The sequence below is a fragment of the Hemibagrus wyckioides genome, linkage group LG02 (assembly GCF_019097595.1).
Source record: "Hemibagrus wyckioides isolate EC202008001 linkage group LG02, SWU_Hwy_1.0, whole genome shotgun sequence".
NCBI lineage: Eukaryota > Metazoa > Chordata > Actinopteri > Siluriformes > Bagridae > Hemibagrus > Hemibagrus wyckioides.
Genome location: NC_080711.1, coordinates 22,791,216 through 22,818,344, shown reverse-complemented (window position 1 = coordinate 22,818,344; position 27,129 = coordinate 22,791,216). Strand labels below are relative to the sequence as shown.

At 40.2% G+C, this 27,129-nt stretch overlaps 2 protein-coding genes across 3 annotated transcripts; both read left to right on the top strand.

The window, feature by feature from the left end:
- Window positions 1-7: 7 nt before the first annotated feature.
- fam193b (family with sequence similarity 193 member B) lies at window positions 8-14,177 on the top strand. 2 transcript variants are annotated; one of them, XM_058375027.1, is made up of 10 exons: window positions 8-590; window positions 2,748-3,023; window positions 7,258-7,444; window positions 8,421-8,612; window positions 8,689-9,016; window positions 9,198-9,387; window positions 9,939-10,172; window positions 10,331-11,327; window positions 11,487-11,562; window positions 12,125-14,177. In XM_058375027.1, exons 1-10 carry the CDS (start codon window positions 477-479, stop codon window positions 12,219-12,221), a joined length of 2,691 nt encoding a protein of 896 aa, XP_058231010.1. In that variant the 5' UTR covers window positions 8-476; the 3' UTR covers window positions 12,222-14,177. The 2 variants fall into 2 exon arrangements, with proteins under 2 accessions (XP_058231010.1, XP_058231001.1); XM_058375018.1 differs by having other exon boundaries at window positions 11-590; window positions 8,418-8,612; window positions 12,125-14,175.
- Window positions 14,178-16,133: 1,956 nt separating this feature from the next.
- Window positions 16,134-26,006, top strand: LOC131344116 (probable ATP-dependent RNA helicase DDX41). Its single transcript, XM_058376110.1, has 17 exons — window positions 16,134-16,294; window positions 17,201-17,293; window positions 17,449-17,602; window positions 17,788-17,862; window positions 18,170-18,230; window positions 18,412-18,548; window positions 19,206-19,278; window positions 19,372-19,525; window positions 20,189-20,325; window positions 20,462-20,624; window positions 21,607-21,738; window positions 22,010-22,081; window positions 23,123-23,219; window positions 24,180-24,329; window positions 24,498-24,569; window positions 24,824-24,934; window positions 25,115-26,006. Exons 1-17 carry the CDS (start codon window positions 16,268-16,270, stop codon window positions 25,249-25,251), a joined length of 1,845 nt encoding a protein of 614 aa, XP_058232093.1. The 5' UTR covers window positions 16,134-16,267; the 3' UTR covers window positions 25,252-26,006.
- The last annotated feature ends 1,123 nt before the right edge of the window (window positions 26,007-27,129 follow it).

Here is a 27,129-nt window from a genome sequence, read left to right as displayed (position 1 = left end):
TTTATTATTGAAGACTGATATTTCTGAAGTATACATATCTATGTTTATGGGTCATTATATACAAGTTGTGATTCTTTTAATTGTCCAGTTATTTTAAATAGTAGGGAAAAATATGGTATCATTAGTCATCTTAAACATCAAATCAAAATATAAATAAAAGTACAAATTTAAAAGCGTTAATGAAGTCCGTGTCCTCACCCCGTGTTACCTAGACGCTTTGCCCATAGTCAATATGGCGGCCATCAGCTTTACAGCTTGCTGAAGCCATTTCGCCCTCAGTGTGCGTTTGACCTCTGACCCCACACAAACGTGCCATCATGCCAGCCCAGTCCGCCATATTGACTGTTGTCTTTTGCCTTGAGAAGAAGATAAGCGAGAACATTTACGCCGCTTGGAAAAGAAAAACAATTCTTTAAAAGCCGAAACCGTGTTTCCGTCGAGCTCCGTAAAGTCTGTGCCAAGGGGAATTTATCGAGATGGCTAGGAAGAAGAGCAAGCAGGCTGGAGTTGGGAATAAAGAGCAGAGTTTGTCGAAGAGCCCCGGCGGAGGAGGAGATGCAGGAGCAGCAGCTGCAGCCAGGAGCACTCAGGTAGCGTTAGCTCAGCCGGCTAACCAGGCTAACTCAAACATGGGCTGAATCCCAAACGCCTTCCTGTTGGACTTATAGTACACTATGTAGGGAGTAGAATCCATTATTTCACATTTTATAGTAGTGCACATATGTAGGGATTCCCGAACTATTTGGGATGCGACTACAGCTTCGCTCCATCGCTTGCTTACCTTCTAGATCTTCAATCTATAGACAGAGTATGCAGATTTCAGTCGTACGCTCTTTAACGAATGGCATGCTTTCGAGTTTCAAGCATTTTAAGTCGTTAAAACGTGTTATAGGTTGCAATTTAGCAAGCAAAGCCAACAAACATTGTATTCGGGCGGAGCACCTTGCCTGATCCCAACCTGTAATAAATAAATATAATTATTTATTTATCAAAACACAAGACTTGACTAACAATTTAACATCTCAACAGATACCCCTTTCTAGCTATCTATACGACTCCCTTTATTCAGGACGGCCTTACGTGCAAGCTATAAAAGCTCGAAGCGTTATTTTCTTTACTCCGCACCCGCATTCGTGCAAATCCCGCCTTCCGCGCTCGTTTGTGACGTAACGCAGCGCAGGCTGCTGATTGGATCGTGGACACGTCTGTTTGAGGATTGACGCTAACTAGCCAATCGTGACGCGCGGCAGCGTGCAGCAGGCGGAAATGTGATGGAATACGGGTAGGGGCGAAATAACGACTATCCGAAGCTAATGTCCCCGTTGCTAATGTCTCGCCAGTTTGTTTCTGCGCTGAATTACATTTTTAATTTCTTTGCTGCACAGGTTTAGCGCCTAACTTTGATTTCTGGGCGAATAAAGGTGTTTATTTTTGCATCCCTACTGTACTTTCAGTTTCGCTCTAGCACACTGACAGCCGCCACAGAAATGAACAAGGGCAGGAGGAGAAAAGTCAGCGCGTGCACCTGGGAGCCTCTTCATCACACGTTTAGAGGAAGAGTCCTCTCTGAATCATGTGGAACATCTTTATCTTCAAATACATGTGATGGGTTTAGTGATTCTGGTGCTAGTGTGTTAGATGGTGCTGTGTGCTCACTGTTTCTGTCAGAAGTTAGGGTTCGTGCCGCTCTGACGTCACGGGGTGGCACTGTAATGGCTCGAGCTGTTAGACTGCAGAGGGTCTTGATTCGGCTAGTCAGCTGTTTAAGAGGTGACCAGTGCGACGGCATTGATGTGGAATGCTGAAGCAGAGCGTACAGATTGGCAGGTGAGAGAGCTGGGCAGACTGAAGCATTAAAGCGCCGCTGCATCACTCTCTCTTCGGTCGAGACCGTGACTGTATCAGTGACAGCAGGCGCTTACTTTTGACTTGATAAGAGAACTGCATTTAGACAGGGAAAACCTTTCTTCATCATCCTTTCTATGAAGAGTTGAGATGTACACACTGAGATGTTTCAGTGGCTCTAACGTGACCGAGAACAATACACACACTTCTGATATAAGCGTACACAGGTGGGCGTGTCTACAGTCCTGTAAATCTTACAGGGACACGTCACGGCAAACACTTTGACCTTCATTATTATTATTATTATTATTATTATTATTAAATTGTTGTAAGACTTGTCAAGGCATGCTGGTGTTGATCCAGTTGCACACACAACTGCTGTCTATGTAGTTTACACACGCGTTAAGAGCACAGATGCTCACCTCAAGGTGGTACTGAGCTGGAGGCAGTATACACGAAGAATTCTCTGTTACTGAAGCATTTATTTTAGCCTGCATTAATTTGCATAGGGTGTACAAACTCATTTATACGTGTCACCTTTTACATTTTCAGACTTGTCTTATTAAACTAAAGGGGGGGGGCTGGTGTGGGTATGACTGTTTATAGCTGCTGTAACAATTCCACAACAAAAACCTTATCCATAAATGGATAAAGCTCTGCTGTGGTACAGGGGAAGTAAATTAGTTCAGGATGAGCTTTTATAGGAATATTAACAACTTCCAGTTGGCGATGGAAACTCAATTGTTGATTATTTTCCTATAACAGAACACCCCCCGATGTTTGATTCTCACTTAATGGACTATTTAACACTTTATCAGTGTTTTCAGATGAGATAAATAAGAGTAAGGTGTAGTGTATAAATCTGATCTGAGGTCCTGACTGATCTCCTTTCTGCCCCACAGTCGGTGCACACGTGCTGCTTGCTCTGCCATCGGGAGTTTAAAGACTGGGGCTCAGGCCTGGCCAACGGGCTCCCGGGCCAAGGCTCCAAGCTGGCGGATGCCGTCCCCGCGCTCTCGCAGGCCCTGCTGAGGGAGGCACCCGGGCGCAAGCTGGCGGACGCAGTGCCTTCGCTGTCGCAGTCGCTGCTGGGCGAAGTGCCGCTGTGGATCTGCCACAGCTGCCGCAAGAGCGTGGAGGAGGAGGAGCGGAGGGCGGTGCAGGAGCAGAGCGTGCCGGTGAGTAGAGAAAGAACCACTTTCTGTACGCGTCTTTATCAAGAAAATCACCTCTTTTCACAAGGTGACATTCCTGCGAGTGTAAAGTGACGTGTCCTTGTCTGATCTTTCTAAACGTGTCCTTGTCTGATCTTTCTAAAGCACTGGTTCTGGAAACCTTTCCCATGATCCCAATTTGTGATGTCACAGTGTCTGTTCTGGTGACGTGGACGGGTTTGGAGACAGCTTTGTTAAATAGAGCGCTTAGAGCATTCATCTTCTATGAACAGTTTGAGCTACATCCGCGACATCACTGCTTGCGTTTCCGTTTCATTACTTAGTGGTAGTGTAATAGCAGTTGGTGATGGTTAGGATGGATGGATGGATTGATTGATTGATTGATTGATTGATTGATTGATTTTATTTATTTATTTATTTATTTGTCTATTGTGTTGACATGTTCTTTGCCTGTTCACTTTTGATAAAAAAAAAAAAAAAAAATTGATAAAAACTCTAAATAGAATATTAAACGAAAAATAAACACTTAATAAATAGGAATTAATACTTCTCTGTCTAAACGACTGTAAACGGTATGTATTTTAAATAAAAATGGTTATAAAGCCGTAACAGAGGATCCTCTCTTGAGAAGCCATGATAGTTCTGTTTATTTTTCTATTATCTCTCGAGCTGTTTTTCTTACGCTGTGTTTGCATAAGATTCCGATATGATCGATGATGGATGATTGTTATTATTTATAACACCCCCCCCACCCCCCACCCGAGTGTGACATCGTGTGATGTGATATGATTTCCCAGAAGTGACACACGGACATCATTATTGTATCACAGCGTATCACTTTCTGTCTCGATCCCACGGCGTCATGGGGGAAAAACCAGTTGTGCAGGTCGTGTCGTGTGTGACGTGTACGATGGATGAAACTGTACTGAAAATAAACATGGGCTGTTAGTTAGTGCTGCACTCTAATTATGCAAATTAATATCAAGATTAGTTGGAAGCTTTATATTATTATTATTATGTTGAATACTTGATTCTGATTGGTCATTTTCTGTAACAACGACTTTAATGCCGTGACTCACAATAAGGTTTTCTAATAAGGTATCGTTACTATAGCAACGGCTGTAACAATATAAAGCTACAGTAAAGCACATCTTTAATTAGCTTTAATGGAAGGAGTCTCCAGTGTCAGAGGCAAAGTTTCTCTTCACATCACAAGCTCATGTTGTAATGTGAGGTAGAGTATGTCAACTCTGTGGAGGAATTGAAATTAAGTTAGAAGAGGACTGAGATTAAATAGAGTACACTGTAAAAAGAAATATACAAGATGTCTGAATTTATTACTGAGCCACACACACACACATATATTGCACATAGTATAAAGAGAGATATATTCCACACTGGGAAAGATACACTATATTGCCAAAAGTTTTGGGATGTCTGCCTTTACATGCACATGAATGTAATATGGAGTTGTCCTGCCCTTTACAGCTATAACAGCTTCAAGTCTTCTGGGAAGGATTTCCACAAGGTTTAGGAGTGTGTTTATGGGAATTTCTGACCATTCCTCTCTAGAAGCACATTTGTGAGGTCAGGCACTGATGTTGGATGAGAAGGTCTGGCTCACAGTCTCCGCTCTAATTCATCCCAAAGGTGTTCTTTGGGGTTCAGGCCAGGACTCTGTGCAGGCCAGTCAAGTTCATCCACACCAAACTCACTCATCCATATCTTTATGGACCATGCTGTTCCCACAAAGCATGAAATTGTCTAAAATGTCTTGGTATGCTGAAGCATTGAGTTCCTTTCACTGGAACTAAGGCTGAGCCCAACCCCTGAAAAACAACACCTCTTTGATTTGGAGTGGTGTCCCAAAACTTTTGCCAATATAGTATACATTCCACACAGGAAAGAGGTTTTAATAAGAATTATTAAAGTGGCGTAATGAGAGCCATGGCAAAAATACGTAACTGTAAACGGATAAAAGTACAACGTCATTCTTTAATGATATAAATTGTATAAATTGTCAGCGAAGTGGATTATGAGAAAAAAAACACCTGACTGAAAATTGGAAAATGATTCCACCAAGCAGTATTACTTCAAAGAAAGAAATAGGAAAGGAAGAAATAAATGTTTGTCAGGAAAGAAACACACAAGGCCACTTTACAGCCCAAATCCCCACACACACACATACACACACATTTTCATGATGTGGATTTTATATCATACGCATGATACAGACAAAACGCCAAACAAAAGCCACATCGTTTATTACTGAATGTGAAGGTTTTCAGGAGCACAGTGTTTTAAATCCTCTTATGATTTGGGGTGTGTGAGTGATTGAGTATGTGTGTGTGTTTGTGTGTGTGTGAGAGAGAGAGAGATACTAAAACTCGGCTGTAAACTGCTCAGGAGTATGGCTCTGTTATTTTACACCCAGATTATAATGTTTAGTGCCTCCATCATCCTCATCATCAACTTCCTGTTTCTTAAAATAGACAGAAACGGCACTGGTCAGAGAGAACCGGCGGCAGAACCCATGCTGATCCCTGCGTTTGTTAAAATGCGGTCAGTTTTGCGATCGGTGCTTTCGTACTTTAGTCCAAGAAATTTTTAGTAAAAAAAAATTAAATAAATGACTAAATAAATAAAAATTGTACAGCGGCTGCATCCTACGAACAACAAATAATAGAAAAATAATTGAGTAAAAAAGGGGGAAGCAATAAATAAAATTATATATTAAAAAAAAAAAAAAGTTTCCTGTAAAAAATTAAGGAAATAATCAGACACTAAGTAATAAATAAAATTAAATTTTGTGTCAATGTTATGGAAAAAAAAAAAAAAAAAAAAAAAAAAAATATATATATATATATATATATATATATATATATATATATATATATATATATATATATATATATATATATATATATATATACATACACACACACAATATTCTCCGGATAAATTGCAACATCTTTTTAGTAAATAAATAAAAATATATAATGATCAAATGAATGGCATCTTGCTTATTTGTTTGTTTACATGTTTGTTTGTTTGTTTTGTTTAATTTTTGGCCTGTTTCTCTATTTATTTATTTGTTTGTTTAACATTGCACAGATCCCTGTAAAACACACACACACAAAGAAAAACAAAACAATTTTTTTTTTATTTCATCTCTACTCTATCTTGAGGATCGAAAAGCGTGTCCTGACACTATTGCGTTTCTTTTTTTATATATTTTTTTTTTGGCCACCCAGAGTGAAAAATATGTTTTATCTCTTTCCTTTTTTAAATCAGTGACAGATGGAGCCCGATGGATTTGTTCTTGATAACGTCTTCCAGATCTTTGGGGCATGAACACAGAAAGCTGCTTCACCACTGTTTTTTTTTTATCTTTCTTTCTTTCAAAGTTTCCTACATCGAATATGGAGAAGGTTAAAAACCAGATGATTGTAAGACCTAACCTTTACACATCATTTATCTGAAGTTAAGACAACTTAAATGATGGGAAAATTAGTAAAGGAAAATATATATATATATATATATAATAAAACTATAATTTCTTGTAATGTTCAGATTTTCTATTTTATTTTATTTATTTATTTATTTATTTTTCGCGTAAATTTCCGCTTCCTAATATCGAAACACGGTACCTAGCGACAACATCATTAAACAGGAAAACGGTAATTTTTTTTTTTCTTACCCGAGGTACGAGAGCTCATCACTTAAAGATGAAAAGGAAGAAGGAGGGACTCCACTAAGCCACCAAACAAACATCTTGTATTGCATTGTATGACTTGCTTCTTCACAGTTGCTCGAAATAAACACACAACAAAACACAAAAGTCACCTTCACTGGCACATAAAGGTGTCTGTGATTAATATGAATATTTTCCATGTTGAATATGATGCTGCTGTATAGTGTGTGTGTGCACGCGTGTGTGTGTGAGCTACAGCTCTGATTCAGACTTTAAGGGGAAAAGCCAAACCACAATCCTGCCAGTGTTGTAAAAGGGCTTGATAACAGATGTGACTCTTGCTTAGGTGATCTTATCCAAACAATGGCTTCCTGAAAGCGCACTGATTATTTACACGCCGCAGCCAGTCAGTGGAAAAGGCTAAACTTCCGTCTCCCGTTTCCAGTTTTTATGTGTACACACTGATCCACAGTGCTGGCTTTTTGATTTATGAAGCCATCCTCATGCGTTATAGTGATATTTTACTGTGTGTGTGTTTTGCAGGCGTCGCTGTCCCACTCGTCCTCGTGTAAGTCGCAGAATTGTGGGAACGGTTACCCAGAGCAAAACTCGGTGGACTGGGATCCCAGCTCCTTCCTGTCGGCCCGTAAGCTCTCGGGTCTTTGGAACTCGACACACACAAACACAGGAGGTCACTGCACCCACGGCAATGCTACTCACTCTCAGCAAGGTGCGACTTCCCTCTGGATCTCACTCATGCTGTCTGGAGCTTTGTGTTTGACTCTACAGAGAGGATTTCCTACCGATGTCTGATCTATTTCAGTCTGGTGATCGGAGTCTGATTGGTCAGAAGGACTTGGTGTCAGTGCACTCATTCTAATACATTATCGTTTCTGTAGTAACAGCAAGCATAGAGGCTTGAATACTGGATACTCAACAAGCAATGATTCATGGAAGGAGTCTCCAGTTTTAAAGCTTTGTATCATTCAAAGCAAAAATTAAACTGATATTTGTAAAAGTAATATACTATTACTCCTATATAATCCAAATTTCTGAAGCATATCAGGAATAATTCATTTGATGTTAGAGGAGAACTTTTGGTGCAGCAATAGGAGCTCTGATTTTGATGTTGATTATTTCCTGTAACAGCACATCCCCTACGTGTTTTATTCCTGACATACAACATGATTGTACGATTTTACCACAGAAGTGATGAATGCATTAAAATATTAGACGAGCTTTTATAGGCGTCTCATATCTGCTTTTCTGGACAGTTCACCACCTTCTGACCAATCGGAATCAGATCGTTCAGCAGAGCCGTGCTATTCTTAGTCCTAACAGGTCTATCAAGGTTATTTTTAGGTTATTCTTTACATAATAAATTATTACCTCTTCTCTGCAATTCTACTAAGGCCGTCTGTTTTTTATTCTGGTGTGTCCTGGTCTGTATTCCTGTCGAAATAAAGGATTATCTATTAGAATTTTTTTCCCTTGTGGTTTTTCAGCCTAATCGCACATTTATCCTGCATATTTATTATATTCCATTCCCTTCTCCTGGGGCGTGTATGTAATATTTTATTCAGGTCCAGTAACCCGGCTGAATTTCAATCTCTTAATGCATGACATTATAGTAGAGCTCGGTTATCGTGATCTGCGTTATTTATCCCTCACTGACTTTCCCTTGTGGCTGCTTGTGGTTGTAGCAGGAGGAACGGCAGGACCAACCTGTCACGATAAACGATCGTCTCACGAGGCGTCCGGGACCAAGGCGTGTCCCTACAGTCACCCAGCGTCCCCCAGTGCCACATCCACCGCTACGCCACTCTCTACCTCTGCTGAGCTCTGCAAGACCTCGGCCAAGCACTTCAAAACCATGTGTAGGAGACCAACTCCTCCAGGTACACACACACACACACACACACACACTGGACAATTTGAATGATAAAATCTAAACTTTCTGCTCCTTTTTTCCAGGTGAAGCGTTTCACCCGAACGAGCAGCACCAGCCGTCGGCAGATCTGTCCGTTCCACCCAACAGCCCGACGGGTCTCTGTTCTTCCCAGAATTCATCTCTTCTGCCCCCCTCCACTAAACCCACATCCAATCAGCACGCTCCGTTCACTCCGCTAGCACCAAACCTCGGCGCCAAGCACTCGGGCGGGCAGGACAAACCCAGCACCTGCAAAAACGCCAAACTGAGCTCCTCCATGATGGGCTGCAATCACCCGTGTAACGGACACAACACCAACGGCGCCGCCGCAGCCTCCACTAACGCAGCTCATTTAACAGCCAGCACGTGCAGGTGTGATGAGAGATTTGGTGTGCTGAGAGATTGGGAAGATTTTGCTGTAAATCTTAGCTATTAATTAGTTAGTAGATTTCTTCCAGTAGCAGTTAGTGTAATATTATATTTAGACTTTTTTAAAGACATTTCTGCAGTGTAAAGTGATGATGGTTGGGATGTGTGTGTTTGTCGTGTTTAGGGACCAGGCGTGTAAAGGGCACAAGCTGGTGAACGGTTCGTCGTTGTGCCAGCAGGCGGCGTGCGAGGGGGACGACGTGGAGGACGAGGACAGCGGGTCCGAGCGCAGCTCCTGTGCCTCCTCCTCTACGAACCTACGCGACGGCAAATACTGCGACTGCTGCTACTGCGAGTTCTTCGGACATAACGCGGTAAAGAAACATTCCGAAGCATTCACAACTGATTTACATCTTAAAGGTTTAGAGCACTCAAAGGGATAAGGATAATGAAGACATGTAGAAGGTGCAATGACTCATGAAATTACTATTAGCTCTTAAAATTATTCTGAATAATGATGTGTATCTTTAATAAGATTAAAAGGTGAAGGACTGAAAATTGGACAAACAAATAAGCTCTTAATATGGAATAAAACGCATTTCTGATGTACTCTGAAACATCATATCAGTTCCTGAGATTTTAGTGATTATTTGGATTAACTAAAGTGCTCTGGTGGATTATATCGCTTCAGGAGATCAGCAAGATTTGTCTTTTTTTTTTTTTTCCCCGATGTTTTTTCTCTTCTAATAATAATACACATCATAATAAATAGAAGAAATGTGCAGTGAGTTCTGATCAGAGCTTGCCTATATCTGAGTACAATACACTCTATTACAACACTGTAAGCCGTGATTGTCTAGGAAGTGCTAGTAGTCCAAATTGTTTATGCAGTTTTAAAGAAAACAAAATCACCTTCATCCTGCAGCCCCCTGCAGCTCCCACGAGCCGGAACTATGCGGAGATCCGAGAGAAACTCCGCTCGAGGCTGACACGTCGTAAAGAGGAGCTGCCTCAGAGGCAAGACCTGGACCCAGCTTTAACGAACCCCATAGATCACCGGGACGTCGACGAGCTCCTCCACTTCATCAACTCCACAGAGCCCAAAAGGGTCAACAGCGCCAAGGCTGCCAAACGTGCTCGCCACAAACAGAAGAAGAAGGTATGGCTTCCATTGACAGTTGAGTCAACAGTGAGGCAGATGATCCTGACGTTGACAAACAAGGGGAACAATACAGAAGTGTAACACACATCAAGTGTTTATATAATAGATATTTTATAGATGTAAAAGGTTAATCTTTCCTTTTATATCCTGTCCAGGAGAAGGAGCGTGCGCAACAAGCATGCAGCGAGCAGCGTTTGTCCTCTTCTCCTCAGCCAGAGGCGATGGAGGAAGTGGAGGAGGAGGAGGAGGAGCGTGCTCCAGACGGCGAGGCTGGTCGGCTACTCGAGTGGCCTCAGCTGGAGCTGGAGCGTGTCAACAGCTTCCTAACATCTCGCCTCGAGGAGATCAAGAACACCATCAAGGACTCCATCCGTGCCTCGTTCAGCATGTACGACCTCAACCTCGACGTCAGCGACTTCCCCAAAAAAGCCGCTTCGCTAGAGGGTCAGCGCCTGCTGCCTCACATCAATGGTTCAGTGCCCGAACCGCAGCAGATCGACCTGGACCTCGCGCCGCTCTCGTTCAAAAACTTTAAAAAGAGTGTGAAGATTCTCCAAGGCCTGACCAGTGAGAATAACAACAGCAGCCCCCCTCCCACCAATCCCACCACCCCCACCCCCACAAACAATAATAACACCACCATAAACGCCGCTCCTGCCCCTAACGACGCGCCCAAATCCAAAGACGAGACCAAGAACACCACGGGCAACACCGCCAAAACAAAGAAGGGCAAGAAAAACCAGAGGCAGGAGCAGGCGTCCCAGGAGCAGCAGGTTAACTCCAAACCAGCTAAAGTGACATCTGGAAATCAGGAGAAAAGCAACGAGGCAGAGAAAGGAGCCAAGGGAGGCTGCAGAGGAGCCCAGCAACACGGAGAGAGTCAGAAAACAGTCAGCAAAAAAGTAGAGGAAAACAAGCAAACTTCCAAACACATAGGGAATGCAGCCTCGAATGGGAACCATCACTCGGGTCTCAACACGCAGAGGGGGAAGAACGACAGCGATACGAGAAGCAACAAATCGGAGCAAGAAGCAGACGGGAAAAGCAACACAAACCACCTAGTCAGCTCTCAGAACTCACAGCACCAACAACAGTCCAAAGGAAAGAACAAGAAGAACAAGAGCAAGACGGAAAAGTCCAGTAGTGCTATCGGTAATCTGATTTTACTTTCATTTACTTATAGAGATTCGCTAACTGTAGAACACCTTTGTTTATTTATTTATTCTCCAGTTAAAGAGAACCTTTGGTTTTCTCCTTATCTGAGTAATTCACAATTGTTGTGTCTATTATTTTTTCTTTGTGGCTCAACAGACGACGTGTTCCTCCCCAAAGACCTCGATCCGACGGAGATGGACGAAATCGATCGTGAGGTTGAATACTTTAAGAGGTGAAACTTCATCTACTAATTAACGTATTATTTAGTGATGAAAGAATCACAAATTCATCAACACGTCAAAGCTCTAGTGTGTTGTCCAAAGTGCTAGTTGATGTGTGATGTGCAGCAAGTGATTGGATTCAGATTTTTTTGTATTATTATTATTTATTTATTTATAAAAATTATTTTAAAATTATTTATTTGAACATGTATTTCTTTAAACAAATTATTTACAAAAATATTTATTTATACATTTATTTGAACAAATAATTTTTAAAAATATTTTATACATTTATTTCTTAAACCAATTTTTAAAACATTTATTTATTTAAACATTTTTTTTTAAACGTATTTATTTATACATTTATTTATTTAAACAAATTATTTTTAAAATTATATTTTTATACATTTATTTTTTTTATTTGTTTGTTTGTTTATTCAAACAAATTATTTAAAAAATATGTATTTATTTGTACATTCAGTTATTTATTGAAACAAATTATCCAGGGTCACTGATCTGCACACTCCTGACACTGATTGGCTCTTTTTTTTGTGTCATCGTGTCTCCCTCCAGGTTTTGCCTCGATTCAGCTAAACAGACGCGACAGAAGGTGGCTGTGAACTGGTCCAACTTCAGCCTGAAAAAGATGCCATCGAACGCAGCGCAGTAATGCAGCATACACACACCACACACACACAAACCACACACACGCCTGGATGATGGTAACCGGAGAACCCCCCCAACTTCCCAATAGGACTCAACTCTCTCGACCATCTGATTGGTCGCTCTAGTCTGTAGCCACTGTACTCCAGATTTGATCGGCTGGAGGTCGCCGTCTGTCTCCGCCCCTTTCTCAGTACGCCACGGGACCTCGTCACGCAGTCTGTAATCGTCCACCGGAGAATTTTTACTGTATCTCTTAAGTAGAGCGGGATCACTCGCAGGAAACCTCATTGCTTCATTTTGTAGTGTGTAAATAATGATTTTACAATAAAAAAAGGTTTTAAACCCCAAACCATGGCACACATCGGCCCGTCAGCCCACAATGTCTATTTATTTATTCTTTTCTTCCAAAAGGTACTTTTTATTCTGACCTGTGCTTATCGACAAACACCGCAGATACTGACAAGACGACAGAAAAATGACATTGGACAGAACTATCATGAGCATGTGCTTGATTAATAACACACACCTTCTGGACTTGACCGTATCAGACGTCTCAGTAGGAGCGTTACCTAATGCCTGTTATATTTATTTCTCAACATACATCATTTGTTCTTGTTCACTGTTCGCAGTCGTTTATTTTTAAATGAGTCGGATATGATTTGCGTGCTATAATAGCTGTATGATCTCACGACAACTCCCGCTGATTTTTAAGGCAGCAACGTTTGCGCTTTAGGCGAAGCATTTTAACACTTTATGATCTCTTTCATTGTGAGATGCCTGAAAACTGCCAAACATTCAGTAAAAATCAAGGGAAAAGGACTAGAAAAATTCTCGTGAACCAATAGAAATCAAGTAGACTGTAGTTTTACTGGTTAGAAAAATACAACATTTTGAAGTGCTGCTTTATTATGAAATAGCTCTCAGACCAGATTTTTTCTCATCCACCATTATGTGCTAAAACACTGCTTTATTTTTCTGCCTGTGAGCAGTCCCTCTGAGACGTGTGATAAATACAAGCCCGGGGACGTCAAGTACTGTAGTAAAAAATAAAATAAAATAAAAACACAGGTTACAGTGTGGGACCATGTGAAACATATTTTTGCCCTTATTGAGTATAATTTTGGACGAATTAATTTAAAAAAAAAAAAATCATGAATAAACAAAAACACTAATATACATATACAGCAATGTTGTATCTAATACCTGTGTTTAACACTTCTGACTCATCACGTGAAATCCTCAATCGAAAAGGGAAATCAGATGGACGGGACTTCCCTTGCACCCTTGCATGCCGATCCCCAAACTGACAGTCGGGTTCCAGATGAGCACTGACCGTTAGAAGAGTTCTCCGAGTTCAGTCTTGTCTTTGTGCTCCTGAGAATGTTCTTCTGTAGCTGTCCGGCTGCGTGCCGGTCGCTCAGCCTCCCTCCCTCTCTCTCTCTCTCTCTCTCTCTCTCTGTCTCTCTCTCTCTGTAGTCGCTGCTTGTTGTAGTTTGGCTTAGACCGAATTCAGATGGAAAAAAAAAATCCTGTCCTGGTGTTTTCTGTGTCACGTTTGGTATCGAGGACCTATTTTATTTTTTTTTAAGTCCTGTTCATGATCTTCAGCACCATGGTACAACACTGAAGCCTGATTATCGCTCTGCACGTGTATGTGTCGCCACCTTCATCCCCCGAGTAGACGAATCTTAACTAACTGATCTGTTGGGACCTGGGAAATAAGATCGCACCATCTCTCTTTCCTCGCTTGGCTTTTGAAGGGTTGAGATGAAACACACGATGGGTTTTTAAATGGGTTTGAGCTGTTGTTTTGTTTTGTTTTGTTTTTTCTTTCCTATTCTACATCTCTGACACTATCCAGGTTATATCGAACTAGAAGACATTATTTTAAACGTTTTGGAATGTAGATTTATACTATACCATTAAAGGCCAAGTGTATGTTGGCGTTTTTTTTGTTTTGTTTTATTTTTTTGTTTTTTAATTATTCACTTTTGATACTGTGAAAATCTTTCATTCTGAAAGATTAAAACATTACAGTTTTGAAAAAAAAAAAAAAGTGTCCTGTTTGATTTCTATCAAAATCGATGAGGAATTCTGATATTAAAGTGGTGTAGCATGGAGGAGATAACGCAGTATAAATAACAAGGCAGAATTATCGGCAGCCTTTAAGAGAACAGGCAAAAATTAGTGGAAAGAGTCTGTGTAAGAGAAATTGATGAGATGAGAGAACTTTTTTTGTGTTAAGAAATCCACTTATTATTACTGTCTTTATTCATTTCTTAATTATTTTTAACCTCTCTTTTATGTAATTGCAAACATTATTTACAAGTAAGTGCCTCTTTTCAGTCTTCACAGACTCTGTGGTGGATGTTTATCCAGATCCACATGTTGCATCCCTGTTGTGAATCACCATGGCAACAACTAAAGAGCTATAGATTCAGACAGCAGATGCGCGAGTTAGAAAATGGAAACAAAACACTCCCAAATGTCAGAACTGAGCAGGTTATTTGCCTCATGGGCTTTCCAAATCAAGCTGCGTGAAAGAATTTTTTCCTAAGAACAACACAAAGTGTAGCATTTCTGGTGATTAGATACACTATATTGCCAAACGTTTTGGGGCACCCCTTCTCAGGTGTTGTTTTTCAGGGGTTGGGCTCAGCCCCTTAATTCCAGTGAAAGGAACTCTTAATGCTTCAGCATGCCAAGACATTTTGGACAATTTCATACTCCCAACTTTACTTTACTAGGGTTATAGCTGCAAAGGGCGGGACAACTCCATATTACATTCATGTGCATGTGAAGACAGACGTCCCAGTTTTGATCTGGCTCACAGTCTCTGCTCTAATTCATCCCAAAGGTGTTCTATCAGCTTGTCAGGACTCTGTGCAGGCCAGTCAAGTTCCTCCACACCAAACTCGCTCATCCATGTCTTTATGGACCTTGCTTTGTGCACTGGTGTACAGTCATGTTGGAATGGTCTTCATATGCTGATGAAGCATTAAGAGTTCCTTTCACTGGAACTAAGGGGCCGAGCCCAACCCCTGAAAAACAAACACCTCAACTGAATGATTTGGAGGGGTGTCCCAAAACTTTTGGAAATATAGTGTACATGGAGATGCAGCAAGACCCCCAAACAAATCCAAATTAAACACAGAAATGATTTTAGGAGACAAATTCTAGGTTTCCAAAAGGCTTCGTAATTCTCTAGATGTTCGCCTTATTGAAAATGTGTGGTTTAAATTAAAAATACACATAAAGGAGTTTAAGTTAAGTTAAGTCTTTATTTGTCACATATACAATACTGCACAGTGAAATTCTTTCTTCGCATATGGGATATCCTTAAAGGTTGGGGTCAGACCACAGGGTCAGCCATGACGCAGCGCCCCTGGAGCAGGGTGGGTTTCTTCAGCTTAATAAAAATAATGTGTTGAAAGCATACAGCATCATGTGTTTACACACCATATATCACTAACTGCATGTGTTATATAACTATTTCACATATTGTCACTAAGAGTGCCTAAATTCTTGCCCATAAGTGATCATCAGCATTGTTAATATGCCTTAGACACAGTATTACATAACCTCCAGCTTCTCACATTTCTATTGATATATTAGGCTTATAAACGAGCTTCATTTTCCACCCTTCATTTTTCTTATTTATAATCTCTCTATGCCATTGTGTTCTCTGCATAATCGTCTTCGCGTAAAAACTAGATTGGCCACACTGGGACGCCGTAGGAACGTAGCGCGTGCGTACTTGCCCGTTTTTTTTCATACCCGTATTGTGCCAAACACTGCTTCATGCACGCGATTGGTTAGTTTTTCTAGCAGCGCCGCTGATTGTGTTCGCTGGCCAATCAGCGCAGTCCTTTTAGAAACTTCTAGCCAATCCGCAGGCTGGATGAGTTGTATGTCAAAAACAGGTGTGAGGAAAAAGATAATTCTATAAACAGCAACTAGCGAACTAGCCAAACACTAATTTTGCGTGCACGTTTAAACAAAAAATATTTCTCAGATTAAAGTCAACAGATATTTAGAAATCTACGCACCATGGATGCAGAAGACAAACCGAGGAAGGTACGTTAGATTAATTGTGTAATTATTCATAATATTTTTTCTGAAACGGAGTTTAAAACTGGCAAACGTTAGCTAGGTGTGTGCGCTCGCGCTAACCTGGCCGTTAGTGAATAGCAAACGTATAGCTCTTTAATTCGGTTAATAAATTTATTATTTAATGTACGACGTGTAACATCTTGATTTTAAAATGAAGGTTATCATTGTGTTAGTATGTACTAGATGATCGTGGTCTCAGTGTATCGCAGTATATTTCAGGATAATCTCATTTCCATGTCATGCTAATTCAGCTTGTCTCTGAATAATAAACTAACATTACATTATTTCGTGTTTTTTATATGTCATTATATAGAACCGTAATAGTTTATAAACGAACGATTCCACATTGTGTAATTTACTGGTTAGAGTTGTTCCAGTGATTCGATGATCAATGATTCAAGTGATTTGACTCACCACTCTATAAAAAGATTCGGATCTTTTTATGCTCTCGCGCACTTGTCTTTGTATTGTAGTATACGGCAAAGTCACGTGACTGTCCGTTAAATGCCCTTAATGGCAAAGTCCTCTAAGATTTTCCTCAAGCTCCTTCATGTAAACATCTAAAGTAAAATATCCAATAATTTATTGACTAATATTATTAATACTGTTATTGTTAATATTATTGACTAATTGATAAAAAACACACACACATTTATCCTTTATTTTGGAGCAAAATAATTTATTTTAGTTAAAAACAAATAAATGAATTTGAAGACAGTGACAAATGGAGTATTTTTTATCCATGACCTGCCTTGCGTCCTACAGAGAATCTGTGAACCATTAGAACACCAGCTATGTTGAAGGTGAATTCTTAACTACTTTGTGTCACTTTTTGTGAATATTTAATGATCGTAATATTTTAATTTCCAGAGAAACTACACAGAGGAGAAGTCTGCTTCAGAGGCTTCAGACGATGATGACTATGTGCCATATGTTCCGGTTAAGATTAGAAAACAGCAGATGGTATGTACTGAATGTTATTTCTTTCCCCCTTGTTTTATCGTGTTTTCTGATTCTTTGGATCTGCATGAATGATAGACCTCCTGTCTTTTTTTTGCTCATCACGGATTGTTTGATTTCGATGTTGAATGTGATGCAATGTGCGTCTGGACTCTCAGTTGCAGAAGATGATGCATTTTCGAGGGAAGGGTTTGACCGAGGAGGACCAGAAGGACAGCGGAGGAGAACAGAAGGATGAGGACGAGGGTCTGGGGCCACGATCCAATGTCAGCCTGCTCGACCAGCACCAGCACCTGAAGGAGAAAGCAGAAGGTAGCGTAGACACGTGATCCACCTGTGGCCGCTCGTTCATGGGAAGGATTTAAGACATGATCCTGAATCCTTGCTGTTAGAAATTGAGTACTGTGCTGTTTGTTAGTAAGGTGTTTATTACATAATAGCGGGATTCGATTGTTGACTGTTTATTAGTGTTATGAATGGGTTCATCTTTTTTTCAGCCCGGAAGGAGTCGGCAAAGGAAAAGCAGCTGAAGGAGGAGGAGAAGATTCTGGAGAGTGTGGCTGAGGGCAGAGGTGAGAACTGTCACTTTATATATATATATATATATATATATATATATATATATATATATATATATATATATATATATATATATATATATATATATATATAATTTATTAATAAAGAGTTGATTGCTTGTTAGTGTTAATTGACTTGTATTCATTGGAGTTAATTGAGCTATAGTGCAAGGCAGGGCATGTGGTCATGGGGGTGGTGATTTATCGCATTAAAAAAGCTTTTTCATGACTTTAATGCCAAGTCATTTACAATGAATTCTTGGGCATCATATCAACTTTTCCTGTCTTTTGTTCCCTTCAGCTTTAATGTCTGTTAAGGAGATGGCCAAAGGTATCACCTATGAAGACCCTATTAAGACCAGGTGAGTTGTCTGTCATATTCGTGTCAGTTGCACGTTTATCACCACGGACACTAACATGGCTGATAAACAATCAAAGCTATTCGTACGTAGTTGGTTGTTTTTAGCGACAGCAGTATTTTTGATTCAGATGTACTGTTATTTTCTGTATGATTATATCTTGTATTGTTTTTGCTCTGTTAAGCTGGAAAGCTCCTCGCTACATATTGAACATGCCTGTAGTGAGGCATGACCGGGTGAGGAAGAAGTACCACATCCTGGTGGAGGGCGACATCATCCCCCCGCCCATTAAGAGCTTCAGAGAGATGAAGTTCCCTCAAGGTAACAGAAATCCTCATGGATAATTTCTGCAATGTATTTATTTGCCTCTCTGTATATAAGACGCATAAATATCAGATCAAATGCTTAGAAAAGCTGTCACTATAAATCTTTATTTAAGTCAAATTGAAAAAATTTAAATTATGCTCTGTTACACAAAGTCTAGATTAAGTGAAAATTATAAAAATTTCAATAAGATAAATCATTTTGTAATAATAATAATATTAAAGAATAAACTTTTATATAGCACATTCATAAACTTAAAGGAGCTCAACGTAAAAAAAAAACCCTCAATAAATTATAGTGACAATGTTTTTTGCTTACACAAGTATAAATAAATAAATTATAGTAATAATGTAAGGCTGGTTAAAAGGTAGTGTGGGGAAAAAGGGTTGTAATGTATCTATTAAATGCTAAATATGTAAAACAAATATTTTGCCAACACTTTACATATAAATGTGATTTAACTAGTAATTTTATTAACCATGAGTAGAGTAAACAATTATCCAGCTTTAATAAATCTTTACTAATCTGCTGTTATGCGATTATAATGTGAGTTTTCTTGTTTTGTTGATGATGAACATTAATCAGTCATATTTACATTAAATTGCCATTATATATTTGTTCAACTGAATAATCACCGCCTGAAATATTTTGCAGCCATCCTGAAAGGACTTAAGAAGAAAGGAATCGTGCATCCGACACCCATCCAGATCCAGGGAATCCCGACTATGTAAGATCCCACGACGCACTGATTTGTTAAAGAGAAGCATACATGCCTGTCTGCTCTGGGTGCTGTTATTGATTTATTCCTGTCTGTGTGTAGTCTTTCTGGCAGAGATATGATTGGTATTGCGTTCACGGGTTCCGGGAAGACTCTGGTCTTCACTCTGCCCATCATCATGTTTTGTCTAGAGCAGGAAAAACGCCTGCCCTTCTGCAAGAGAGAGGGACCCTACGGGCTCATCATTTGCCCTTCTGTAAGCACATTTCACTACCATTTTATACATACACCAATCAGCCATAACATTCTGAGCAGTGACAGGTGAAGTGAATAAGACTGAGTATCTCCTCATCGTGGCACCTGTTAGTGGGTGGGATATATCAGGCAGCAAGTGAACATTTTGTCCTCAAAGTTGATGTTAGAAGCAGGAAAAATGGACAAGTGTAAGGATTTGAGTGAGGAATGAAGGGTCAAATCGTGATGGCTAGACCACTGGATCAGAGCATCTCCAAAACTGCAGCTCTTGTGGGGTGTTCCCGGTCTGCAGTGGTCAGTATCTATCAAAAGTGGTCCAAGGAAGAAACAGTGGTGAACCGATGACAGCCTCACTGATGCACGTGGGGATCGAAAGTTGGCCTGTGTGATCCGATCCAACAGACGAGCTACTGTTGCTCAAATTGCTGAAGAGGTTAATGCTGGTTCTGATAGAAAGGTGTCAGAATACACAGTGCATTACAGGTCAGGGCTGTTTTGGCAGCAAAATGGGGACAAACACATTTATTAGGCAGGTGGTCAGAATGTTATGCCTGATCGGTGGACATACACTATTTAACATCAACACTGTGAGCTGATTCAGGTTTAAAGACTACTGGGATATGTTTTTGTAAATGAATGTTGCTGTGCCTTTGTTCTCCTGCAGAGGGAACTGGCGAGGCAGACACACGGCATCATCGAGTATTACTGCAAGCTCCTGGAAGATGAGGGCGCGCCTCAGCTGCGCACTGCCCTCTGCATCGGGGGTATGTCTGTCAAAGAACAGATGGAGGTGGTCAAGCAGTAAGTGGGTGTCCTCTGAAACACATTAACTACAGCTGGTATTTATCTGAGGATAAATAAATCGTAGCATAACGAACGAGCGTGTCCGATCAAGTAAGCGGGTTATATTATAATCCGAGTTTAATGTGTTTTGAAGCGGTGTGCACATGATGGTGGCCACACCGGGCCGCCTGATGGATCTGCTTAATAAGAAGATGGTGAGTCTGGATATCTGTCGCTACCTGGCTCTGGACGAGGCTGACCGGATGATCGATATGGGCTTTGAGGAGGACATCAGGACAATCTTCTCTTATTTTAAGGTTAGCATTTTTCTTTCTTTAATCATGTTTTCTAGTGCAGTCAGCCATTTTTAAAATCTAAACACATTTTTTGGAAATGTTTAACAATGTTCTCATTGATAAAATCCCATCTCTTTGGTGCCCTAAGCTTTTAGTGAGTAAATAAATAATGTTGCTAACTAAACTAACCAACCAGGTGAAAGAGGCTTTCTCTCCATCCCTGATTCAGAAAACTCTCCACCTTCTAGCACTGTCTGTCTTTTGGGGGCGTGGCTTGCTTTTTTGGGTGGGGTGTTCAGATTGCACCAAAATCACTGAAAGTACCTTTAAATTTTATCTGTGCAAGTTTATATTTATACTTATATTAATACTAGCACTGTCCATCAATCAGAACAATTCATCTCTTTTTTTCTTAACGCTTGTGATAATGGATATTGAAATCCCCAGTTCCTCATCTAACAGCAGCATTTGTGTTCGTTTCTTAATGTGTTCAATATTTTTTATACTATTTAGTGGTTTCTGCTTGCCATGTCGTCTGCGTTTTAGTCACGCACGGCAGTTTTGATCTTACCCCATGTTACAGTTGTGTAGTAAAAGTAAGCTGAGAGCAGAATTAGACTCGTGTAGAGAATAGGAGTCTCTTAAAGTGGTGTCTGAAATTATGGACACTGATCGGCGTAACATTCTACACACTGGGGTGAAGTGAATAACACTTATCTCCTCATCCTGTTAGTGGGTGAGATATATTAGGCTTATGTATTAGAATTAGAATTTATCAAAAAACCCCACAACAATCTCCTCGAAGTTTATATATAACAAATACTTGAGGGAAGTGTACACATCATTTCTAGAAAATCAGTTTCTCAAGAATCTTCTTGTTTCCCTAAAAACCTGTACAAATGTAGCTGTAAATAAAATACACAGAATAGTATGATGTATGTAAATGTTGCTTGTGTGTGGGTTTTTTTTTTTGTTTTTTAACGGCCATTAATTTGTGATTTAGGGTCAGAGACAAACGCTGCTCTTTAGCGCTACCATGCCCAAGAAGATCCAGAACTTCGCCAAAAGCGCTCTGGTCAAACCCATCACCATTAACGTGGGCCGAGCCGGAGCTGCCAGCTTGGACGTCATTCAGGTGAATGCTTTGTGTGCACGAAGGGGCGAACTCTAAATCCTATGGGACAGATCTTACTCCAGTTTTGGTAGATCAAACCTTTGCATTGGAAAGTGTCTTTGCTGCACGTATGGTTAAAAGATTTACAATTATAAATATAAAAAAATAATAATTTTGCAGAGTCATAACCAAATGGAGAACCTTACAGTTTGTAGTTCAGATAAAGTTGGCAGTCATTGCTCTAGAGCAATTTCAACATTACCACTAAATTTGTTGCATAATTCTTCCACAGGAAGTAGAGTATGTCAAAGAGGAAGCAAAAATGGTGTACCTTCTGGAGTGCTTACAGAAGACTCCACCTCCTGTATGTACCACTAACTTTTTCACATTTTATCAAAAGAAAACTTGCATGCCATTAATTAATACATTTTATTGTTAGAATGATCACAGCTTTTGCTTGTGTATTTCGGTCACGCAGAATGAGACTCTACACTCATCGTCTACTTAATTAGGAACATTATGTAGTTATCTAATCAGCCAATCGTGTGGCAGCAGCACTGTTCAAAAAGTAGCTACAGGTCAAGAGCACCGAACAGCAGAACGAGAAGGAAGAAGTATGACTGACTTATCACGGTCTGGGTGTTTCAGAAGCCGAGATCTTCACACAATCTTCTCGAGTTTACACACAATGGTACAGAAAAAATCTTCCCACCCTGTGTGTCTGTCTGTAAGCTGTAACAACTTGTTAATGAGACAAATGACAAGACTGGTTTTAGAGCTAACAAAGTCAACAGTCTTCACATACAGTCAACAGCTACAACAGCAGACAAGATTTGATGTTTTGTGCATGCAGGGCTGTTTTTATGCTCGGGTTGTAAACTGCACTTATTTTAGTTGTATCCTTCCTGTTAGCTCAAACAAATCTGGCCAATTTCCTCTGACCTCTCACATCAGCAAAGCTTCTCCGACAACAGAACACTTAATGTTTTGGGTTTTTTTTTTTTTTTTGCACTATTCTGTTTCTGTGAAAGTCCCTGGAGATCAGCAGTTTCTAAAATATTCAAACCGGCCCATCTGGTACCCACAGACAATGCCAAGATCAGAGTCACTATTCTGATGTGAATATTACCCTAAGCTATCCTGTATCTGCATGATTCTTTTGCACTGTGCTGCTGTAACATAATTGGCTGATTTAGATAACTAGATGATTGTGTAGATGTGCACAGTGAGTCTATATTATATTGCACCATTATACTAATTTAGCATAATGAATTGTATTTATTGCACTAATAATGTATCTGAAATACTTCGCTCTCAGATGGAATGACTGACGCTTATTAAAACGACATGGATGACATGTACCTAATTTTGTATAATTCTCTCTCTCTCTCTCTCTCTCTCTCAGGTGTTAATATTTGCTGAGAAGAAAGCAGACGTGGATGCCATCCATGAGTACCTGCTCCTCAAAGGTGTGGAGGCTGTGGCAATCCACGGAGGCAAAGGTAAAACACCGTCTAACGTACTGCACACATACTGAACAAAGATGCCGGATAAACGTTAGCAAGCTGGTGGTATTTTAGATTTATTTTGAACTCAATCACCTGTGATTTTATAAAAGCAACACACGCGTACTATACAGTGTCGTATTCCAGAGTTGGTGCTGAGCTAGCTGTGTCGAATTGTGTAATTTTTTTTTCTTTAATCCCACCATATCACTCCAAGCTACATATTCCTACCGCTTAGTTCCAGTGGAAGGAACTCTTAGCATACCATGACATTTTAGAAAATTTCATGCTCCCAACTTTGTGGGAACAGTTTGGGGATGACCCCTTCCTGTTCCAACATGACTGCACACCAGTGCACAAAGCAAGGTCCATAAAGACATGGATGAGAGAGTTTGGTGTGGAGGAACTTGACTAGCCTGCACCTCAACCGGACTGAACACCTTTGGGATGAATTAGAGCAGAGACTGCGAGCCAGACCTTCTCATCAGTGCCTGACCTCACAAATGCGCTTCTAGAGGAATGCTCAAAGATTTCCATAAACACACTCCTAAACCTTGTGGAAAGCCTTCCCAGAAGAGTTAAAGCTGGTATAGCTGTAAAGGGCGGGACAACTCCATATTCATGTGCATGTAAAGGCAGGCGTCCCAGTTTTGGTCTGGCTCACAGTCTCCGTTCTAATTCATCCCAAAGGTGTTCTGTCAGGTTGAGGTCAGGGACAGTCAAGTTCCCAAGCCCAACCCCTGAATTTAATGATTTGGAGGGGTGTCCCAAAACCTTTGGCAATATAGTGTATGTAAAACAGCACTCTCAAACTACTAAAACAACCAATATATGCCAGCAATTGAAAATTATTGTCCTAACAGAGCTTATATAATAATGATTGTAATTTTAACAACATCTTTAACAGCTAAAGTGGTTCTTAAATGTTGCTCTAATCTTCCTGTTGTCATTCACCAGACCAAGAGGAAAGAACAAAAGCCATCGAAGCCTTCAAAGAGGGGAAGAAAGATGTTTTGGTGGCTACTGATGTGGCCTCTAAGGGTTTGGATTTCCCAGCCATTCAACATGTAATTAACTACGACATGCCTGAGGAGATCGAGAACTATGGTGAGAATGTGGGCAAAAATAAAACACCACTATGGTGGCAATATACTTTGCTACATGGTGGTTTCATGCAATTTTGACAACTTTCATGTAGCAGTCTGTTGTCTGTACGTTTTTCTGCTTGTGTTTGAATGCCTAGCAAGCTCTCTGAATCTTTTCTCTGTTTAATAGTCCACAGAATTGGTAGAACGGGTCGATCGGGCAAAACTGGAATAGCTACAACGTTCATCAACAAGGGATGCGGTAAGAATAAGAAATGATATCCCTCTACATTACGATCTTAATTCCATCTTAATTTAGATGGAAAAGCTTAAAAATAGCAAATATTAGTAAGCTGTTAGATTAACGCAATGATGTTTGACAGCTTTGCTATGTGATGTAGCATACCTTAATTTTGGACTAAAGAATCAAAAACAAGTGTATGAAGTGTGTTAAGGATCTCCACATGGAATTTGTCATGTTGTGTAAATTCGGATCTTTTGCCTTCACCATTGCAGAGGAATCGGTGCTGATGGATCTGAAGGCCTTGCTGGTCGAAGCCAAGCAGAAAGTGCCACCTGTTCTGCAGGTGCTCCAGACCGGGGACGAAGCCATGCTGGATCTTGGAGGTGAGCATTTCATATTGTTTAATCTTTGCTTCTGGTATGCTCAGCTAACTTTTACAAGAAGCCTAATTTGTGAAACAAAAACAAATCATTATACTTTTGTAAATCTGGAGGGAATTTTGTTCAGTTTGGTTAGTATCCTGGATGAAACTGACCTTTTTTTTTTAATTCGGTTTTCCTCAGGAGAGAGGGGCTGTGCGTTCTGCGGTGGTTTGGGTCATCGTATCACAGATTGTCCCAAGTTGGAGGCCATGCAGACCAAGCAGGTTACCAACATCAGCCGCAGGGACTGTCTGGCCAACAGCTCCATGGACTTCTAAACCTCTGGATTTCCTTGTTTTATGGACGAAAAGTGACAACTTATGCTTTTTTGCATCTGCGACTAGAACGATGCGAGGTTCTGGTCTGGAGAAGAGCAAAAAAATCATCAAACTTGGGTTTCCCTCAAATCAGCTGGACATTATTCTGATGCTTGTGTTTTTGTGTTGTGACTATTCCTGATTTTATAAAACGTGTATATTTAAATGTTCTGTCCTGTCACACACTTTCTTCCTGTGGGAAGCTTGAACATTTGAGATGCGTTGTGAACGACTCCTAGAAACCTGACCAGTAAGATCAAGATGATGGATGGACAGACACATACTTCAGCATCACTTAACAGAAGCTTCCTCATGTGGCACTAGGATCCAAGGAAGTCCAATCTGCCTGCTGGAAAGAATTCACATAAATAACTAAATATCAGAACTGGTATAACTGAACAAAGACTTTTGTAACAGTAAACAATTCTGTTACACTGATGATTACATCATTACATCTTGGCAAGTAAAACAGGAGCTTGTAATAACAGAATATGTTAATGTGCTTTTATTAACAGTATGGGAGTGGTATTTTGTTTTATTTTGATAAATGCACCCCAATGCATCTGTAGCAGTTTTATTTTAAAAACTGTATATTTTTATAACTTTTAATTTGTGTTTTGTGTATTCTGTGAGGAAAGTATTAAGAGCAGAATGGAATATTTTTGATATTTGTGACTTTGGTCAGGCAAAACGTCATTAAAGTGAATCTGAACGTGTGTAACCTGTGTGTGTGTGTGTGTGTGTGTGTGTGTGTGTATGGGGTAGTTCATTTCACAAGAAAAATTATCCAATACTTATTTAAAACTTAAAGTGGTACTTATTTAAGTTAACACTTAAAATTACACTACAGTCTACTTTTCTATGCCCAGTATAAGCACCATACATATTTTTCACACCAATATTAAAAGACACCAGAGAAACCCCCACCCACATCCTCCATCTCACCTTCAGTCTTCCTGACAGATGCACCCTCGCTTTCTGTCAAGGTAAACGGAGAAAGGTTTGAGTTCATTCATTTAATTTAATTTCAGTTTATTGTTACTGTAACTGCACATCAGAAGATGCAAAGCAGAACAAAATTACGAGGCATAAAATATAACCTACATACCATAAATAAATCACACACCTCAGAGAGATTACACGCAAAAAAGTGTCATCAAATCTATCCATGTTTCACAAATATAGCAACCATGGGTTAAATATCCTTCACGAGTGCCACTGAAACGTTTCACCTAAAAGAGTACACACAATCATTTAAGCCTAGGGGCAATATGGAATAGCCGATCCAGCAAAGACAAGAGGGAAGAAACGGGACAAACCTACATGGACACAAGGTGGACATGCAGAACCCCACGGTGACAGAAACCTGAGCTCAGGACTGAACAGGAAACCTGGAGCTGTGAGACAATCAGATGACTAGCTTTAATAAAACATGGAGTACTAGGAGCAACAGATGAATCTGCTGTAATTAGGTCATCATCATAACCTGGAATCCACGACCCTAGAATAACAGGGTCCAAAAAAACAACACCACCCTTTTGACTTGAAATTTCGACTTAGAACGTAACTCAACCTTGAGTTTAGCAAGTAATCAATATAGCTGCTCAAAGCATCACCAATAAACAATGGAGTGCTTCTTTAATTTTAACCAAGTTGTACTGTTTACACTGAACAGGCATAACATTATGACCACCTGCCTAATATTGTATTGGTCCCCTTTTTGCTGCCAAAACAGCACTGTGTATTCTGACCCCTTTCTATCAGAACCAGCATTAACTTCTTCAGCAATTTGAGCAACAGTAGCTCGTCTGTTGGATCGGATCACACGGCCCGGCCTTC

What these genes read in the sequence shown, in the direction of transcription:
- LOC131344116 (XM_058376110.1), top strand. Translation starts at nt 16,268, where the DNA reads ATGGATGCAGAAGACAAACCGAGGAAG. An exon ending in TGAGGAGATCGAGAACTATG is followed by an intron (nt 24,330 to 24,497) that starts GTGAGAATGTGG and finishes TCTGTTTAATAG; the next exon opens with TCCACAGAATTGGTAGAACG. An exon ending in GTTCATCAACAAGGGATGCG is followed by an intron (nt 24,570 to 24,823) that starts GTAAGAATAAGA and finishes TCACCATTGCAG; the next exon opens with AGGAATCGGTGCTGATGGAT.
- fam193b (XM_058375018.1), top strand. Translation starts at nt 477, where the DNA reads ATGGCTAGGAAGAAGAGCAAGCAGGCTGGAGTTGGGAATAAAGAGCAG. An exon ending in TGCTACTCACTCTCAGCAAG is followed by an intron (nt 7,445 to 8,417) that starts GTGCGACTTCCC and finishes TTGTGGTTGTAG; the next exon opens with CAGGAGGAACGGCAGGACCA. An exon ending in AGTTCTTCGGACATAACGCG is followed by an intron (nt 9,388 to 9,938) that starts GTAAAGAAACAT and finishes TTCATCCTGCAG; the next exon opens with CCCCCTGCAGCTCCCACGAG.